Source organism: Trichoderma gamsii (assembly GCF_001481775.2).
Source record: "Trichoderma gamsii strain T6085 chromosome Unknown Scaffold_2.2, whole genome shotgun sequence".
NCBI lineage: Eukaryota > Fungi > Ascomycota > Sordariomycetes > Hypocreales > Hypocreaceae > Trichoderma > Trichoderma gamsii.
In genome coordinates, this window is record NW_020171339.1 from 762,154 (window position 1) to 779,436 (window position 17,283).

The 17,283-nt window shown below is 48.6% G+C and overlaps 5 protein-coding genes across 5 annotated transcripts; 3 read left to right on the forward strand and 2 right to left on the reverse strand.

Moving 5' to 3' along the window:
* Positions 1-463: 463 nt before the first annotated feature.
* Positions 464-2,200, forward strand: TGAM01_v200768 (hypothetical protein; the record flags this gene model as incomplete). Its single annotated transcript, XM_024548622.1, has 2 exons — positions 464-546; positions 610-2,200. The coding sequence occupies 2 exons, from the start codon at positions 464-466 to the stop codon at positions 2,198-2,200; spliced, it is 1,674 nt and encodes a 557-aa protein (XP_024406633.1).
* Positions 2,201-4,039: 1,839 nt separating this feature from the next.
* Positions 4,040-6,071, forward strand: TGAM01_v200769 (amino-acid permease inda1; the record flags this gene model as incomplete). The annotated part of the gene is made up of 7 exons (XM_024548623.1): positions 4,040-4,207; positions 4,283-4,446; positions 4,507-5,066; positions 5,120-5,289; positions 5,346-5,424; positions 5,484-5,630; positions 5,689-6,071. 7 exons carry the CDS (start codon positions 4,040-4,042, stop codon positions 6,069-6,071), a joined length of 1,671 nt encoding a protein of 556 aa, XP_024406634.1.
* A 1,191-nt stretch (positions 6,072-7,262) lies between these two features.
* TGAM01_v200770 (alpha-1,2-mannosidase) lies at positions 7,263-9,927 on the forward strand (the record flags this gene model as incomplete). The annotated part of the gene is made up of 3 exons (XM_018802085.2): positions 7,263-9,136; positions 9,216-9,314; positions 9,366-9,927. 3 exons carry the CDS (start codon positions 7,263-7,265, stop codon positions 9,925-9,927), a joined length of 2,535 nt encoding a protein of 844 aa, XP_018664910.2.
* Positions 9,928-10,145: 218 nt separating this feature from the next.
* TGAM01_v200771 (hypothetical protein) lies at positions 10,146-15,234 on the reverse strand (the record flags this gene model as incomplete). Its single annotated transcript, XM_024548624.1, has 14 exons — positions 10,146-10,794; positions 10,851-10,931; positions 10,990-11,608; positions 11,674-11,738; positions 11,900-11,971; positions 12,041-12,239; positions 12,295-12,525; positions 12,580-12,742; positions 12,804-13,498; positions 13,551-13,784; positions 13,848-14,127; positions 14,183-14,300; positions 14,365-15,017; positions 15,088-15,234. The coding sequence occupies 14 exons, from the start codon at positions 15,232-15,234 to the stop codon at positions 10,146-10,148; spliced, it is 4,206 nt and encodes a 1,401-aa protein (XP_024406635.1).
* Positions 15,235-15,736: 502 nt separating this feature from the next.
* TGAM01_v200772 (hypothetical protein) lies at positions 15,737-16,354 on the reverse strand (the record flags this gene model as incomplete). Its single annotated transcript, XM_018802088.1, has 1 exon — positions 15,737-16,354. The coding sequence occupies one exon, from the start codon at positions 16,352-16,354 to the stop codon at positions 15,737-15,739; it is 618 nt and encodes a 205-aa protein (XP_018664913.1).
* Between the last annotated feature and the right edge of the window lie 929 nt (positions 16,355-17,283).

The following is a 17,283-nucleotide window of genomic DNA, read 5'->3' on the forward strand; positions in this document are numbered from 1 at the left end:
GCCCATCATTACACTCGATACAGACTCCCGTATTCTTAATAAAATTCGCTGCTTCCTTTATATATCTATCTATTCATGTCTTGTTACAGGTACACACGATTAGGAGACCAAGTGGCTTACACTTACGTATACTTGGAACAAAATGCTTACACCAGAGCTGACACGGCAAGCAACCGGCATACCCCGCTTCAGCCAATTGGAAGCCAGAGTTTCCGAGCGGACCAATCATCAACTGAGCCAGGGAATCCGCATTTTGCTCTGACGAAAAGGGGATCGGAGTCCGGGACGGCCCCACAGCAGATGAAAGTCAGATCTCTCAAGCATCTCCTCGGTTACTTTCATCTATCAATCTTCATGAATGTTAGACGGATTTTTTCATTATATCCTTTGCATGTACTAATAATAAGATTACAGTACTAACCAGTTATCACCGAAGAAATCTATCTAGAACACTAAATCTCAAATGGAAAAGTTGCCCCAGTGCTCCAAAGTCCCAGCAGCGAAGACTGGGAATCGAAAAGTAAAGACGGGATGTCAAACCTGCAAGTATGCATATTCTATGGACTTTGGTGGAATTAACATTTGCCTGTTGCTAATCCAAAACGGTAGAAAGCGCCGTGTGAAATGCGATGAGAAGAAGCCGGCGTGTCAGAGATGCACCTCTACTGGCCGCGTCTGTGATGGGTATGGGATATGGGGAGGAGGAAATGCTTATGGAAGCTCCAATCAGACTCCATCTTTATCCCATTCGTCTCTGGCCCATTACAAAAAGATGCCGGCCCCGCTGAGCGTCGTATCCATGTCACAGAAGCACAGGATCGCGGGCCAACCCGCGAGCGTCGGCTTTGAGTACTTCCGCAGGTATACTGCTACTAAACTCCCCGGCCTGTTTGAATCTGGGTTCTGGGATTCTCTGGTGCTCCAAGCAAGTGACCAAGAACCAGCTGTTCTACATGCCGTGGCAGCGCTGGGAGCGGCGCACAAGAATGACGAACACATCTCGCTAGTCGAGTATAACAAAGCAATCCAGCATCTGCGCCAGAGCCTAAACAGCTCCGACAGGGATACAATCCGCGTATGCCTCATCACTTGCTTGCTGTTTGTGTGTATTGAGTTGCTGAGGGGAGGCTTCAAGGCCGGGTATACGCATCTCAGTACTGGCCTACGCATGCTTCACGAGATTCAGAGGCGCGACGGAATCACAGCCAATAATGAAATCATCTTGCGGTCGCGCGCACAGTCTGTGGAAGATACGCTCATCGAGGTGTTCTCACGGCTCAACTTACAAACTGCGCTATTTGGCCACGTCTCTGCATATCTGCTTTATATAGGAGAAACCGATCAGGCACCGCGAGTATACGACATACCGTCAACATTCTCATCCTTGACAGAAGCTAAAAAACACATAGATTCTCTCATCAATGGATCCTATTTGCTAGCGCAGCAGGCCACTCAACTGCTTCATGAGCAGCTCTTCCCCTTCCCAGAGATTCTGTACCAGAACCAAACCAATCTGGAGACGGCATTGACAAAGTTCCTGGCCACTTTAAACTCAAGCCAAAAAGACCTAACTAAATATCCGAATTGGCGCTCTGCATTCGGCATGCCAATGTTGGCCATGTATCACACAATGGCAAAAATCATGACGGCTACTGCCCTGCGCGGAGTCGACGAAATGATATTCGACAACCATCTGCAGGACTTCGAGTTGCTTCTCAAACAAGCGTCTGGCCTGTGCGATCAGATGCTCAACGAGATGGCACAAGCTATGCACAAAAAAGTCGCCATCATGCCAGGCCACAACACCTTTACCATTGATATGGGCTTCATACCCCCCCTCTACTACACCCTTGCCAAGTGCCGCCAGCCCAATCTTCGGAGGATGGTTCTCGAGCTACTTCAACGGGTTCCGCATCGTGAAGGCGCCTGGGATGGACCAACGGTGATTCGCATGGGCAAAATTCTCCTCAAACTCGAAGAAGGCAGAATATATGACGGAATCGATATCATACCGAGCTGCAGCTTGCCAGATCCATCAATAGCGGATGATTTGCCTGTTTTGCCGATATCTCAGCGGTTTAACAACATCAATGTAGCGCTACCTGATTCTGCGGATGGCAAGGCCACGTTGTTTTGCAGGCGGTACGAGGGATATGGACTCTGGGAAAGCAAAGTTGCGGAATTTGACGTGACACTTTAAGAGGCTTCGCGGTTCATGGATGTGTGCCCAACGCCTGACTCTATTTTGGAGTGACGGAGCTGAAGAAGGTTATTTGGTATTCGCCGTGACGGCTAATAGATATTGGGATAGTTTTCAAGTATCTCTTAGTCGATCTTGGCACATTTATACCGAAGATGAGGATAGAGCAAGAGTCAACTTGAAGAGAGGAGCTTATTCACACTTACACACGATACATTTACACTACAACATTGCACCTATATGCATATGCCGAAGATTTCCAGTAGCTAGCCAATCAACATATTGCTATCTCGCTCTCCAACATCTTCAGCTGCCCCGTAAAAACGTAACGGTGGGGTCTCATAGTCTAACCTCTGCACCGAATTATATCAACCGTGGCGGCGCCCCAATGGTGAAGGGTTGGACGCTAAGCGCCACAGCTCTGATATCATAGGTCGATAGGTTATGATGGACTGCGTGTGAGGGCATTCCGCAAGTTCAGCAGACTTTCTAGAAATGGAAATATGATTGTTCACACGTGGCTCAAAACCTTGCCCTCAGCCACTTATTTGCGTTTATTGCTTGCCAAGAGGCCTGTCGAGGCGATTGTCTTTGCAATGACAGGAGAAAAATCTATGGTTTTGCCATGTGCAAGTGGCAGATTGAAATCTGACCAAAGCGAAGCCTCTCCGTGTAAGCTACCATCCTAGCAGGAGAAGAAGTGGGCACAATCTATTTAAAATACAACGTAAAACGTATTCACGTAGTGCATAATCTGTGAAGCCATGGTCGTAATCTTTAGCCACAAGTAGTCAAAGAGCATGCTTATCATTGCCAGAGACACCCTTGCATTTGGGGTCACGAGCAACAAAGACCCCCAGAGGATATCCGACGGCGCATGAAAATGGGAGACTAGCCGACGAGCGAAAGCCGCGGGTTATCGAACCATCGGCATTTATGCTGGCGCCTCAACTGCTACTACAGCAGAGATGGCTTGCAAGCTGTGGCGGCACTGTACTGTGTTAGGCGAAGGCAAATGCCATTTCCAGAATCCGGATTTCTTCTCCCGGGGATGGCAATCTATACGCGTACGTGGGGGATGTTATCGATGGGGTGATTCTGAGATTGAAGTCATCTACTTCTACTCCCAGCCCACATAAATGAGAGAGCACAGCACGGGCACATCAACGGACATCGACCGCTGCTTCTCTAACCCCACTAAAGAAGATTTAAAATGCGGAGGAGGAGACTTATCGTGAAGCCATCTCCCAAGCCCCCCGTTTATGCCCTTGCTATCAGCCTCGATGTGAGCTAAAAGCCCCCCACGAACAGCCGCTGAGCTTCTCGCCATCCCCAAACCTCTCCACAGTGTCTTGATAGCCACGTAAATCGGCATATTAGTGCTCATGATACCGCTGCCATCGGCAATTAGCGTGCCTCCTTTCGATGGCTGTCTTTATCTCGCCAGCTCTTCTTTATCACAAGAGCGAGCGTGGGGAAGATCGTTTCTCATCCACTTCAGTTCCCCCACCTGTGTTTGAAGCAGAAGCAGTGATCTTTCGAAAGCGCGTGTACGACGATTAGGCGAGGAGGTATATTAAGAAGAGTCGGGCTACCATGCAGCATTGCTTGCATCCGAATGCAACCCTGAGATAGCCGCCTTGTCGACACCACACTTCATTTGTCGCTAGCTTGCCATCCTCTTCTTCGCTGATTTCCTGGCTGGAACATCGGTCCAATTGAAGAGCAATCGGACGCGACATCCGAAAATCATCGGTTTTGAGTTTGGCAGTTTTGCCCGCGATCTGATTGGGAATCTCAGACATATTTCCAGGTCAGAGCGATCTGACTCCCCACAAAATGGCCATGTTTCAAGATGCCAAAGAAAAGGATGAGAGGGATCTGCAGACTGTGTCGTCGTTCCGCCCTGGAGCGACGACTGGTGTTTTGCAGGACTTTGCAGACCCAGACGTCCAGAATGAAGGCGAAACGACTCACAAGGGAGAATTTGGCACGAAACGTGACCTGGTGAGTTGCTGAATATGTTTCTACTTGCACATGTATTTCATAAAGAAGGGATCGACTAATTGTACTTGTGGCTAGAAACCTCGCCAAGTGTCCATGATAGCAGTTGCTGGTACCATTGGAACTGGTCTTTTCCTAGGATCTGGTGCTGCTCTAGTAAACGGTGGGCCTGTGGGCTTCTTTCTCGGCTACACCATCGTTGGTTGTCTAGTTGGCATGATGATGTTTTGTCTGGGCGAAATGTATGTCTGGCAGTGAGCACGGTATCATATATTCTTGCTTTGCTAACAATGAGCGTATAGGACGGTATACTCACCCAATATTGGTGGCTTCATCGAGATGGGCACCAAATACATCTCGCCCGAGGCAGGATTCGCCATGGGCATCAATTACATCTTGCAGACCGGCTTCGCTGTCCCGACAGAGATCACAGCAGCTGCCGTCATGATCAGCTATTGGGATCCCGTCACAAACCACGTAGCAGCGTACATTGCATCTTTCCTTGTCCTCAGTATAGGCATCAACCTCCTTGGAGTCAAATACTTTGGCGAAGTGGAATTCGTATTTGCTTGTATCAAAGTTCTGATGCTCGTTGCCCTCATATTGTTTGGCCTCATCGCCGACCTTGGTGGAGTCAATGGTGTATACACCGGTGGTCGCTACTGGAGAGACGAGCCGTTCAATGACACTTTTGCAAACTTGACTCCAACCTCATTTGCAGCATTCCTCGGATTTTGGAAAGTTCTTACTCAGGCAGCCTTTGCGTTTGGCGGCATTGAGGGTATTAGTGTGCTGGCCGGTGAAGCGCATAATCCCAGGAAGACCATGCGAAGGGCTGTCAGAACGGTCTTTTATCGAATTGGTAAGTACAAAAATGAAACATAAAGAGAAAATATCACTGACGGAACTGGACAGTCGGGCTGTATCTCCTCACTGTCCTGATCATCTCTCTCAATGTCAGCCAGCATTCGTCCGCGCTGCTCGATGCAGTCTCAAAAGGCGGTTCAACTGCAGCATCCTCGCCGTTTGTAGTCATCTGCCAGCAGACTGGTGTTAAAGTTCTCCCAAGTGTGATCAACGCTGTGGTAAGAAACCAATGGTTCTCAACTCTGAGAATAGCAAATGCTAAAACCGAATTCAGGTCATGACCTCGGCTTTGTCATCTTGCAACGAGAATATCTTTGCTGTAGCAAGAACGCTGTTTGCATTATCTCGTCAACGTAGGGCGACTCCCTCATCCTAGCAACTGTTTTTTGGCTGCTAACAGCGCACAATCCAGACTGTTTGCCCAGATGCTTTCTGAGCGTAAGTCGATTGGGCACGCCGTTCTGGGGTGTCTTAGTAGCTTTTTGCTTCGGGCTGCTAGGCTTCCTCTCAGTGTCCAATGGCTCCAATCAAGCTTTTATCTGGTTGTCAAACTTATCAGGTGAGCAATTTGTGGTTCCGCTCTATTCCTATACTTGCTGACAATATTTGGACTTCAGCTCTTAGTAGCTTGATTGCATGGATCAGTATTTGCGCTTGCTTCGTTCGATTCTACCATGCTCTGGAAATCCAGGGCATCGACAGAAGGAACCTTGACCTCCGAGGATGGTTCCAGCCATATATGGCGTGGATTTGCATTGTCTCTTTTTCTGTTATTCTATTCTTTAACGGTTTCCAGTCCTTCATCCACAAGTTCTCGGTCTCAGATTTCTTTGCTTGCTACATCACGTTGCCGGTAGTTGCCTTATCCTTGCTTGGCTTCCGAATCTACTTGTGGCGGACTGGGAAGGCTTATGGTTTGACGAATCTTGATGAGATTAACCTAGGCAACGGACCGGCCAAGGCTCTGCAAGGCACTCGGTATGATCTTGGGGCGTCATAAATGACAAATTAGTTGGGAAAGTTGGAAATATGGAAGCAACAAGAATGTATTACGAGGCTTTTAGGATTTATACAATTCGATGATAATTAATGAATTGACTTTGAAAATCTGTAAAGATTTTTTTACCCGCGATTACACGTTGATAGCTAAGGATCGCCATCTCTTGCCCCTACCACCCCTGGCTTGCCCCAATGGGAAGATCCTGGACGGCATGCATGCATTACAGACACTACGACTGCGGGGTAAGAACTACAGAAATCAGTCAATAATGAGATCTTCGCGAGTAGCTATCTGTTAATACCTCGAGGAATAAATCGGTCCAAAAGTCGGCGTTATCGTATCTGCTTCGGGCATTCTTAGAGGCTTTACAACTATCAAAACTCTTACCAGAGGTGGCGGGAAATACTACACTTCCACGGCATGTGACTAGCTCACAGAATTCTTGATCCTATAACCTTCCCCGCCTCTTCGCCTCTTCATTTAATGCTCCGCAAGCCGAGAGTGTTACGACGCTTAACATGAATTGGGCAGTTCGTTATCGTCGGTGGAAACAACGGATGGCTTTGGAGACAATGAGCTCCACTGTGTTGACCTCACACCACATGCAATATGTAGTGGTACGTCACAGATATTCTGCAGTGCACGCTATTAGCCGTTCCTGGATTTGGAGGCAATCCAAGACCGAGGAGCGGCTACGGCTCCAGCTTCCCTTAGTCGAGCGCCGGTATTAGTCGCAATATGTGAATGCTCCGAATGTCTCAGTAACAGCACATAGATCCAGATCTATCCTAGATCTTTATTGCACCCCGCCGATCGAAAAAGCGCCCAGATTCAATACTCTTCTGAAGGAGGGGCAAAACATCCAATCAATGCGCTGTGACGGTATGGCGCCGGCTGGGGTTGCAGCCATTTAGCCATTCCAGGGGTATGAGCCGGCATTTCGTATATTGGTAATGCACTCCTTCCCCCTCTTGGTTCAAGACATGCTCATCACAATAACGGTAAATGTCTCACAGCATACATAGCATGCTAATACGGAGCGAGCATTCCGGCAGAGCCAGCCCTTCGAGTTGTTGGACGGGCGCTCTGCTGGCTTCTGCGATAAGGAGCGAGCGATGTAACATGAAGAAATGAATTAAGACCATTGAGTTTGAGGGGTTGAAAGCGGTCGGGAGAGACGATGGATTACATATGAACTCGAGATGGCACCTCTATGACATAGGATGTTCTCTCCATGCCTCCTTACTCGTCACCATTGCAGTAAGGGCTTGTGATAATATGGCACCGACAACCAAAGCCGTCAAGGCTGTAAGCTTGCTGTGTGGCCTTGGGGCCATTACTCAAGCTCAAGCCGCCGCTTTTGATCCCTTAACCTATGTTGATCTGCTTGTTGGCAGCAGCAACGGTGGCAATGTCTTCCCCGGAGCTACCCTTCCGTTTGGTATGGCCAAGGCTGTTGCCGATACGAACAGTGGCAGCAATCAGGGCGGCTTCACGTTAGATGGCTCACCCGTTACTGGCTTCAGTGTCATGCACGACTCCGGCACTGGAGGTTCGCCGTCTCTTGGCAACTTTCCACTCTTCCCATACACGTCTTGCCCAGGCGGTGAAATTGACGGGTGTGCTTTTCCCAAGAATGACCGTGTCAAGTTTGGCAGCTTCTCCAACGACAGCGTTGTTGCGAAGCCGGGATACTTTGGGATAACTCTCAACAGCGGACCCAAAGTTGAAATGACAACATCACAACACGCGGCGCTGTTCAAATTCACGTTCCCCAACGCGGCTGCCGGCGACAAGCCACTTATTCTGCAAGATCTCTCAGATCTCTCAAACTCGCGCCAGGATAACGGCACCGTGAGTGTTGACGCAAAGACTGGCCGCATTACCGGCAATGCCGTCTTCGTCCCCAGCTTCGGCAGCGGGACCTACAAGCTCTACTTTTGCACAGACTTCTCAGGAGAAGAGATTTACGATAATGGCATTTTTGCAAACTCGCGCGCAAGTGCCAGCGTCAAGGACCTCACCATCTCTCGCTCCATCAATGGCTACCCGCTGCCAGGCGGTGCCTTTGTCCGCTTTGCCAGCGCTGAGAATCCGATATACGCTCGTACCGGCGTCAGCTTCATCAGCAGTGCCAAAGCATGTTCCAACGCAGAAAGCGAGATTTCTCAGTGGGATCTTGACAAATACGCCAATGAGGCCACCAGCATCTGGCGAGAGAAGCTCTCTCCCATCACCGTCAATACTACGGGTGTAAGCAACGACTTCATCACGTCATTCTACTCAGGAATCTACCGCACACTGGTCAATCCACAAAATTACACAGGAGAGAACCCTTACTGGGATGATGGCGAACCGTACTATGATTCGTTTTATTGCATTTGGGACCTTTTTCGATCACAGATGCCTTTCATGACTATTCTAGATCCTGCGAGTCTTACGGAGCAAATCCGCTCCCTGATATCCATTTACGAGAATGTCGGGTGGTTGCCCGACTGTCGTATGAGTCTTTGCTCCGGCTACACTCAGGGCGGCTCCAACGCGGATAATGTCCTTGCGGACGCTTACCTCAAGGGCCTCAAGGACGGTATCGACTGGCAAAAGGGATACGCGGCTGTTGTGAAAGACGCAGAAGTCGAGCCCTATGCATGGAGCGTCGAAGGACGCGGTGGTCTAGACAGCTGGAAGAGCCTCCACTACATTCCCGTCCAAGACTTTGACTACAAGGGCTTTGGAACCATGACACGTTCTATAAGTCGAACTCTTGAGTATAGCTACAACGATTTTTGCATTTCTCAGCTTGCCGGGGGCCTGGGCAAGAAGTCGGACCAAGAGAAATATATCGAATCCAGTGGCAATTGGAGAAATCTGTTCAAAGCTGACCAGACTTCGTTCAGAAATGGGACAGACACCGGCTACAAGGGTTTCTTCCAGGCCAAGTTCTTGAACCAGACTTGGTTCAACCAGGATCCCCTGGAGTGCAGCAACTTGGATTCTACGAGTGTATGCTCTCTGCAAAATTCTGGTGCCGAGACATTTGAGAGTAGCATCTGGGAATATGGCTTGTGAGTTATAATCCTTTCGTCGATGGCGACAGCCCCTATGCTTTGCAATTCTCTTTTTAACTGACTGCTTTGCCTATAGTTTCGTGCCGCACGATCAGGCTAGCCTTCTCAACCTTTACGGAGGCTCCGACAACTTCGTCAGTCGCCTCTCTTACATGCACGATCAAGAGATTACATAGTAAGTCATATTAATGAAATCCATACCAAGACATTCTAACAAGCTTTTCAGTATCGGCAATGAGCCGAGCTTCCTCACTGTGTTCCAATACCACTATGCTGGCCGGCCTGCTTTGTCTGCTCAGCGGAGCCACTTCTACATTCCCAAATTCTTTGCTCCTACTCCAGAAGGTCTACCAGGCAACGACGACAGCGGTGCCATGGGCAGCTTCGTCGCATTTTCCATGATGGGCCTGTTCCCTAATCCTGGCCAAGATGTGTACCTGATTACACCACCTTACTTCGAAAGTGTCAAAATCAAGAGCCCAGTCACGGGAAAGACGGCGACTATTCGCAACATCAACTTCGACCCTACCTATCAGAATGTGTTCATTCAGAAGGCTACTTTGGACGGCAAGCCTTACACTAAGAATTGGATCGATCACAGCTTCTTCCTCGAAGGAAAGGAGCTTGTTCTCACTCTGGGTAGTAAGGAGAGTGCGTGGGGCACGAGGGTGCAAGACCTCCCGCCGAGTTTGAGCCCGTATAATAGTAGCAGTGTCTCTCACAACACTTCTGGTCCAGCCAAGAGGTCTTACCAACCCCGATTTGATCGCGGGATGGGATTCCAGTAAGCAAGGTATATAGCAAACTACAATAAATAAATTTGTTCTCGTTTACTCTGTTCAAAGTACCTCACTCCATCCAAGAAAACAGGCATTATTTTACTTGGTAGCGGGATGTAAGATCTAACTAATAAGCAATTATCTAGAAGCGAAGAGTATCTTCAAGCAGCATACTAACTTCAGCTTACAACGTACATATTAATAGAAGCCAAAACTATAATACATGCCTACTCTGTATCCGCAAACCGCATTATTTCTTCATACTCGCCAACCTTTACAATCCTTCCATCCTCCACCCAAGCCACTCTATCCTTCTCGGGCCTCATCCTGCCAGCAACGACGCTCAGCCGGTGAGCCACAATAACAGCTGTATATCCTTCTTGAATAAACTCACTCTCCAACACATCGTAAATGGCTGCTTCGGTCGTTGAATCGAGCGACGAAGTGGCCTCATCCAGCAGGAGAATTGGCTTCGGCGCATCATTTCCAGGATAATCCGGCACTGCCAAAGCATGTTTGCGAATGATAGCACGGGCCATGGCAAGTAGCTGTTGCTGTCCCACAGACAGCACAGGCAATGATGAGAATGCTGCATCGAGCACTTCTACTGGCGTCCCATCTCTGCTAGAAAGCAGTGACCAAATGCCAACTTTCTGCAAAGCCGTCTGGAGGACCTCATCAGCAACAATGGAATCGGGATCCAGGTTGAAGCGCAAGGTAGCTTGGGGGATTAAGAACGCCTCTTGAGAAATGGTTATGAAGCACTGTTTACGGATAATTGACCTGGGAGTGCGAAGCAAGTCTTGCCCATCCACCTCGATGGTTCCAGTGCAATCAATCAAGTGCAGCAAAGCAGCAAGAATAGTACTTTTTCCACTAAAAGTTTCTGTCAGCTAAAGAATAATGTGATAAAAGTGCTACTCTCTGCTTACCTGCCAGTACGACCACAAATGACGAGCTTTTGGCCTTCGTGGATATCGAGATTGACCTTGTGTAGAATTTGATGATCCGAGCTATTCCAATTAGTCTTCATTCTCTTGGATGGTGACATGATGAAGCGTTCAAGCTCACCTATAACCTGCGTCAAGATCCGCGATAGAAACTTCTCCCTTAGTCGGCCATCCAGCATACGTCACAAGATCTTCCTCAGGCAAATCCTCTCGAGGGGTATGCATTTCCACGTTTCTAAGTCGGGCAATTGCACCCAGGGACACCTCCAGAGACGCCCAAAACTCTACCAGTCGCACCAATGTCGTATTAGCAACCATGATCAGATTGAGAGCTGCACCAATATCTCCACCAGTTGTCGTCCCCCTCCATTTCACGGCGAGCGCGATTAAACCAATGGCAATTCCGCTGACAATCAAGTTGAGCACTAAACTCAGCCATCGCTGGACGCACATGAGAGCATAGCGCGGCTGAAGTGACCAGTCAAGAGCTTCGAAGCTCTTCCTTTCAGCTGCAGAAGACCAGCCAAAGGCCCGTATGGTGACGACGCCTTCTACCGTCTCTAAAAACCATTGGTAAAGCGTCGCCTGGTTCTCAAGTTCCAAGACCCGCAGTTGGCGGGATGTCCTGAGGTATATCCTCTGTACGAAATAGACCACAACGATGCAAACAGGGAGAGAAAGAGCCAGTCCTTTCTGAACAGCCATGATCAACGCCAGTTGATTTGCCATTTTGAAGGCTTCTGAATGAGAAAGAAGATATTAGCGCAGGTCAAATTCCTAGAGAAAGGGCGAAGAGGTTTCTTACGAACGAAGATGGACATTAGAGCTGACGGCAGCTGCCTATCCACATAGGAAATATCTTGACTGAATCTGCGGCCGAGTTAGACTTTGCCAACGGATATCAATGCCAATGTAGAAGGATCGCGCATTACCTATTGATTGTGACACCAATGTCTGTCGTAGAAAAGAACAACAGCGGGGCACTTAGAGAGTCAGCACGTTATACTATCAACTTGCCTGGTTTACCTTACCCAAAGATGGTTCCAAGAAGAGATTTGTGCAGCACTTCTCCAGATTTCGTTGCTATCAAAAACAATGTGGACCTACACGACACATGTTGTGAGCAATTTGGCGAAATAATTCATTCCTGGTATGCGCGCTTGAAGACTTACAACATCATTCCATTGGTTGCGACCCAAGCAGTAGCAGCTAACAAGACATAGCCAATCATATAATACGTCGAGTCACTTGGAGAGCCTTCTGTCCAAGATTTGACCCAATACTGCGGATAGGTAATGGAGAATGAGTAGACTATTGTAAGTCCAAGCAACAGAGCCACGTTCCCAAAGCCAGCGGATTTCAGATAGTAGGCTAGTCAACTGATCAGCTCATCTTCTTTCATCACATGTATGTGGTCAGGGCTCACAGTAAAGAGAGAAATCGCCAGTTTTCCGATAGAGATCATCTTCAGCGTCAGTACTGGGCCGCGGTATCAATTTAGCGGCATTTGAGATGGTCTCTGCCCTTTTAGCTGTCTGTGTAAATGTAAATTTAGACAAGTTGGTCAAAGTAGTCTTCAGCTCATCCCACGAGCCCCGAGATAGAATGCGGCCCTTTTCGAGAACCAGAATTTCGTCTGCAACGTGAAAATGTTGCGCTTTTGGGATATTTAGTCTAGAAGCTGTATGGACTGAAAGATGTTTGGGCTTACCAGAATTTGTAACCAGAAATACTGTCGTGTTTCTCTTCTTGAACCAGCCGTTTAGTCCAAGCAGATTGTCAACAACTGCATTCTCCGTATTGCCGTCTAATGCGCTAAACGGGTCATCTAGTACCACGATATCGTGGAGATTATACACTAAGCGCGCCAATGCCTAATACACATTTTGTCAATTATCACTTCCGTCCAGCACAGACACAGTGCTGATATCTTACTAGTCTCTGTCTTTGTCCGCCGGAAAGATTGATTCCACGACTGCCAACAATGGTGTTGTCACCATCGGGGAAAGTACTCAAGTCATGGTCTAGGCAACAAGCATGAACGGCAGCTTCGTATCTCTCCTCGTCAATAACCGTAGAGAAGCCACAGATTATTTGTTTGACTTTGCCTGTGGGTAGCCATGCTTGCTGGTCGCAGAACCCAATCGAGGTAGATGTAATTGTAATCTTACCCTCGGAAGGGACGATTTCACCTAATATTGCCTTGGCAAGAATCGACTTACCGCTACCGACAGCACCCGAGCAGGCAGTTATAGAGCCCCGACGAAGTCTCAGCTCGATATTCTGCAAAAGAGACTCGTTTGCTGATGGCGACTTTATCGTTACTCCATCAATATCACCGGCAGCCTCTATCCTATCTGTAGTAGGCACATCTGACAGCCGAGAACTGATTTGGCGCTGATCTATTCGAGATGGCTCTAGTAGGTAAGCTTGTATTCTCTCAAAATTAGCCGAAGTGGCAAACGCCTTGGGTACAATCGTCATAATCATGTTTGCAGGCTCTGTTACGAGTGCCAAAATGGCAACAGTTGTAAAAGCGGTGCTAACATCCATCTGGGAACCCTGAAGGCGAGCCACAATAGCAAACACCACCAGAGTAAGTGCAGGTGCAAAAATTCCAAGCGCATTGGCTATTTCAGAGTCAGTATCGTACCAAAACGAAGGAACTCGGCCGGATCTTACCGCTTGCATTGTACACAGCGTTCATATAACGGACGTTGTTGGCGCTTTTGATCTCATCTTGCCTGAGACGGTCGACATATTTCATCATGGCGTCTGATACCCCCAGTGCCTTGACACTCTTCATAGACATGAGAATTGGGCTCAAGGCTGATATCCGCCGTTGAGTGGCCGTACTCCAACCCTTTTGTCTAGATCGGATATTCTGCGCCACATAACGGCTGATTTGAGAACAGACTACAGTTAAGACAATTAGAGCACTATACTAGCAAATACATGGACAAATTCGGGCCAACTTACAAATGATTATGACGAATGGAAGCGGAGCAAGCCATTTGATTTCTCGGACCAGAAGAATCACACCGATTACAAGCTCAAAAAACTTTGCCCAGGCTTCATGAAGCATTTGTCCTGCTTCTGCTGCGCCATCAACATCTGTGCTCATAATCGTTATTACTCTGCCCGTATCGGAGACGTTTGATCCAATGGTCAATGCTTTATTGTAGATTAATGTCGTAAGGCATCCACGCATCATAAGCTCAAGCTTGTTGAGACGATTATAATACATTGAGGCGGAAAACTAGAAGACGGATATCAGTAAATTATCCTCACTTCCAGGGCCAGCTCATACTCACGGTCTGGCCCAAGTAGACAACGATAGCGGCGACTATTAGCCAATATCCTACGTGGCCGCTGTCTTCATTTGTATATCCCTGGACAAAGCGAACGGCCTGTTCGATTAAAATCGGCTGACTGGATCTTAATATCAGAAGACTTAAACGCGGGAATATCGCTGATAAGAATGGCACTAAAAGACACTGCAACAAGGCTTTCGGCAGCGTCAAGATTGTCTCTTGTTTTGCTGTTGCACCGAGTCAGAACAAAAAGGAACATCAGGAAATCCAAGCCCCATGGGACCCTGCTACGAAAGTTAAGCATACCTCTACGATCCCAAGATAATAGGATACCACGATGCAGACTCTCAGCTTCCATCTTCTTCTCCAGGGCAGGAAGATGGCTGCCACGCAGAATGCTCCTATTTCCGCGACTCAACAGCCCATTCAGCCACCAAAATAGGAGAGAGCTCAACAATCCGGCTGTTTCTTCGGGAGAACGTTGGCGATGTTTTGGTTTCATGATGGATGTCTTTTCCTGGCACTCAAGGGTCAGTATCGCGAGCCGAATCGCGAGTCCGAGGGCTATGCTGCCTTTGGAGGCATTCCGATCATCCAAAAGTCCATTGTAAGTCAATGCGAAGACGTCCCAAGTAGACATTAGCAGCAAGTAGAGCACAATCAAGCTGGAAGGGCGGATGGACCGCTTATGCTCAGCAATCGTCAACCAGACCAGGCCAGCTGATGCAGCCAACGATGCGCCACACGACTCGATTCGCAGCCATTCTTTATTGCCGTGTAGCAAATCTTGGACCAAGTCATTGAGCAGCAACAGAGTAAGAGCTGAGGCTACGAGCTGTTAATTTGCAGTGAGAGTCAGTGGCGGTATACTACCGAGAAACGCGTCGCGTAGAGGGAATGCGTACGGGTTTAATAACACCGAGCCAATTCGGCTCTACTTTCGCCGACTCATAACGCAGAGCCCATAATCGGCGGATGCCAAAAGCAATGAACGCAAGTGAAGTCGCTAAAGTAAGCGAATGAAGAAAATTAATGTTGATAGTAAGCTCCATTTCTCTATCTTCCGTCCATCAGCACGCGATCTGTGACTGAGCAACGCACTGCTTGTCTCGTTGGAAATTGCGAGGAAAAGCTGTTCAAGGAGATCTTTTGGGTCCGCTTATGTAGTCTATATGATAATTCACTTTTGACAATAGATGGAACCGCAAGCGCACGTCATTTTCAGCATTGCGTGCTGGGTGAGCTAAAGGATCAAGTCCCTGTCAATACGAACCAGCGTTATCTGTTAGATGCTCGTTTATGCACAGTCTAAACCCAGTTGATGCTATCTTTTCCTGGGGTTAATTACACGCGCGACTCCTGGCTTCGTATATCTATGAATAGAAGCAGACTTACACAATGAAAGAGAAAAATTGAAAAAGAGCAAAGCTCTCTCTATTGACATGGTATGTACTACATATGTGTAAAATCTTATAATTACTAATACAAGCTCCAACAACTGAAATGAAACGCTAACCGCACACCGCACGACGCTGATAATAACAGCCTCTACTTCTAATGCAGTCCAAAGGCCGTCTTTGCCCTGTCAAAGTATGCCGACCGAGCATCTGTAACGGTCGTGCCAACACACGACGTAAGATATTTTGAGAATCCATCATCAGGATTCGCCTGCAAGGCTGCCTTGACCGACTCATCGCAATGCGTAGAGTAGAACCAGGCACCACTAGCAAAGTTGAATTCGTCGGGCTGGACCAAGGACAGGATGTGGTTCAGATCACCGTCGCTCAGCCCATCGGTGGTGGTGAACTGCGAAACTTGGCTCTTGAGGCTGTCGATGCTTTGAGCGTAGGCCAGGTTGAAATTGGGCATCTGCATGTTGGCAGTACCCTGGCCAGGACGGCCGGGCGAGACGTTGTGCTTGAATTTGAAGTCGGCGGACTCAAAGGCCATGGTGGCGATGATGGCGGCCATCTCGGCCACGTTGTAGATTTTGTAGTCGGACATGCTCTTGGCGATGAAGGGAGCCGCCTGCTCAGCAGTGCGGCATTCGGTGGTGTCGGCGCAGTTTTCGGCGTTGGGAGCAATTGCCTTGACGATGGGGGGAGCGGAGAGCTGGGCCGCCGCGATGGTGGCGAGGCTCAGGACGAGCGAGGCAGCAGCTGAGAAATGCATCGTGGATGGGTATCAATATGTGTGTGAGGGCGAAGACTTTGTGATGAAGCGAGGAGCTTTGCGAGTATTTCGTTTGAAGGTGTAGATGGATATAGCTGGACGAGAGAGCGATAGCAACAAAGGACGCCAGGCCCTTATAACAAGCTGTTCAACGTTGGAAACAAGTCGGAAAGTATTGAGCAGAACAAAACCTTGAACAATAAATGAATGTAAATAGCGAGCGCGATCCAGCGCAAGAAAAGGAACGACTTGTATTTGAACGTGCGTGTAACGAACGATGCCCTGCATTCACTCTCGCCACCAGGGACAGACCAAGTCCCTTTTGTACGGCTCCCTCATTCTGCCACCACGCACAGGATCGTGAATCATGCCATGCTTCTCCAAGGGGTCCCACGAGCTAGAATCCCGCCTCCATGGAGATCCCAGGCCTGATTGGGCGGCGCCATACGGAGTAGTGCACCCAAGCTTCGTTTGTCCCCCTGGCGAACCGACGCAAGAGCTCTATTCACACGATCAGCGCCCAAGTAGCCTTTAGAAACCGCGGCTAAAGATTGGCTCCCTTTGGGCTGGCGCAGGGCGCCGAAAAGGGCGAGCAGGGATACGACAACGACCATCCAATCGCTGCGCTTGAAGGGCCAGGCACTAGCAAGAGGGGGACGTTTCATGAAACAGAAAGAGCTGAGCTGTGAAACCGCTAGGAGGCGACGACAAGGGGGGGGGGAAATCGTGCAGAGCCTTGCCTGGAACACGGATTTGGGGTTGAAGCCCCCCAATTCGGCTCTGACGCATGTTCATCTGGCGTTGGGGGCAGCCTCAAGCGTGGAAGGAAGGGACATTTACGCACTATGAGCACTGCAGTCTTGGCAATCGTCCTTTGTAAGATTTGCTCAATGCTATGTCCTTCACATGAGAGACGCGATATTACTACA